The sequence below is a fragment of the Cyprinodon variegatus genome, unplaced genomic scaffold (genome assembly GCF_000732505.1).
Source record: "Cyprinodon variegatus isolate N-32 unplaced genomic scaffold, C_variegatus-1.0 Scaffold142, whole genome shotgun sequence".
Lineage (NCBI taxonomy): Eukaryota > Metazoa > Chordata > Actinopteri > Cyprinodontiformes > Cyprinodontidae > Cyprinodon > Cyprinodon variegatus.
The window spans coordinates 859,835-860,517 of record NW_015150595.1 but is presented as its reverse complement, the minus strand read 5'-3'; the positions used below and the strand labels follow the sequence as shown (position 1 = coordinate 860,517).

The 683-nt window shown below is 52.7% G+C and overlaps 1 protein-coding gene across 1 annotated transcript in view; it reads right to left on the bottom strand.

Moving 5' to 3' along the window:
* The window catches only part of LOC107086070 (group 3 secretory phospholipase A2-like), an 11,931-nt gene extending 11,248 nt beyond the window's left edge, over positions 1–683 (bottom strand). The window contains exon 1 of the mRNA XM_015376812.1: positions 126–683. Coding sequence (XP_015232298.1) covers positions 126–642 — 517 coding nt within the window. The 5' untranslated portion in view covers positions 643–683. The remainder of the gene's footprint in view (positions 1–125) is intronic.

Here is a 683-nt window from a genome sequence, read left to right as displayed (position 1 = left end):
ATAAGTTACCCCAGCCATTGCTATATAGTTTTAACAGCATTTCTAAAGTGTAAATAATCTGATAATATAGGTACTAAAAGAATAAATGTTTTGGGTTTTTTTAGTGCAGAAAAAAAATCACTCACCCAAATCTGCATATGATGGCGCTTTGTTGCCTGAGCCGCACCACAGAGTCCCAGGAACAATAAAGCCGCGTTTTACTCGCGTGCGTATCCTGACCTCTGACCTTTCATCCTCGCTCTGATCCCCGAGGCTTCTCACGTGTCTCCCCCGTTTCTCCCCCTCAAAGCTCGGAGAGGCCAGAGAGACGCACTCATCCGCGTCAAGCAAAGAGTCCAGATCAAACATATTAGCCGCACGGTCGGAAAATCCGCGCGTGCGCCCCCCGCAAAGAGACGCATAGCTCTGGATGAGCGCTGCGTCATCGCTCCAGGTGCACCCGGACAGCGCGCGCTCCCCGGACCACACGCTGTGGTACAGGCGCAGGGGGGTCCCGAGTGGATCCCCACGGAGGAAACTGACATGGACTTGGCCGTTAGGAGAAACTTTGGTCCATATGCAGCGGATGGAGGATTGTGCGGCTGAGCAGCTGAGGAGTGCTGATGTTAGACTGAGAGCGAGAAGAGCAGGGATGGACGTCATAGTGGCGCATCGACTGCTTCACTCTAACTCTGCAGCAAAGA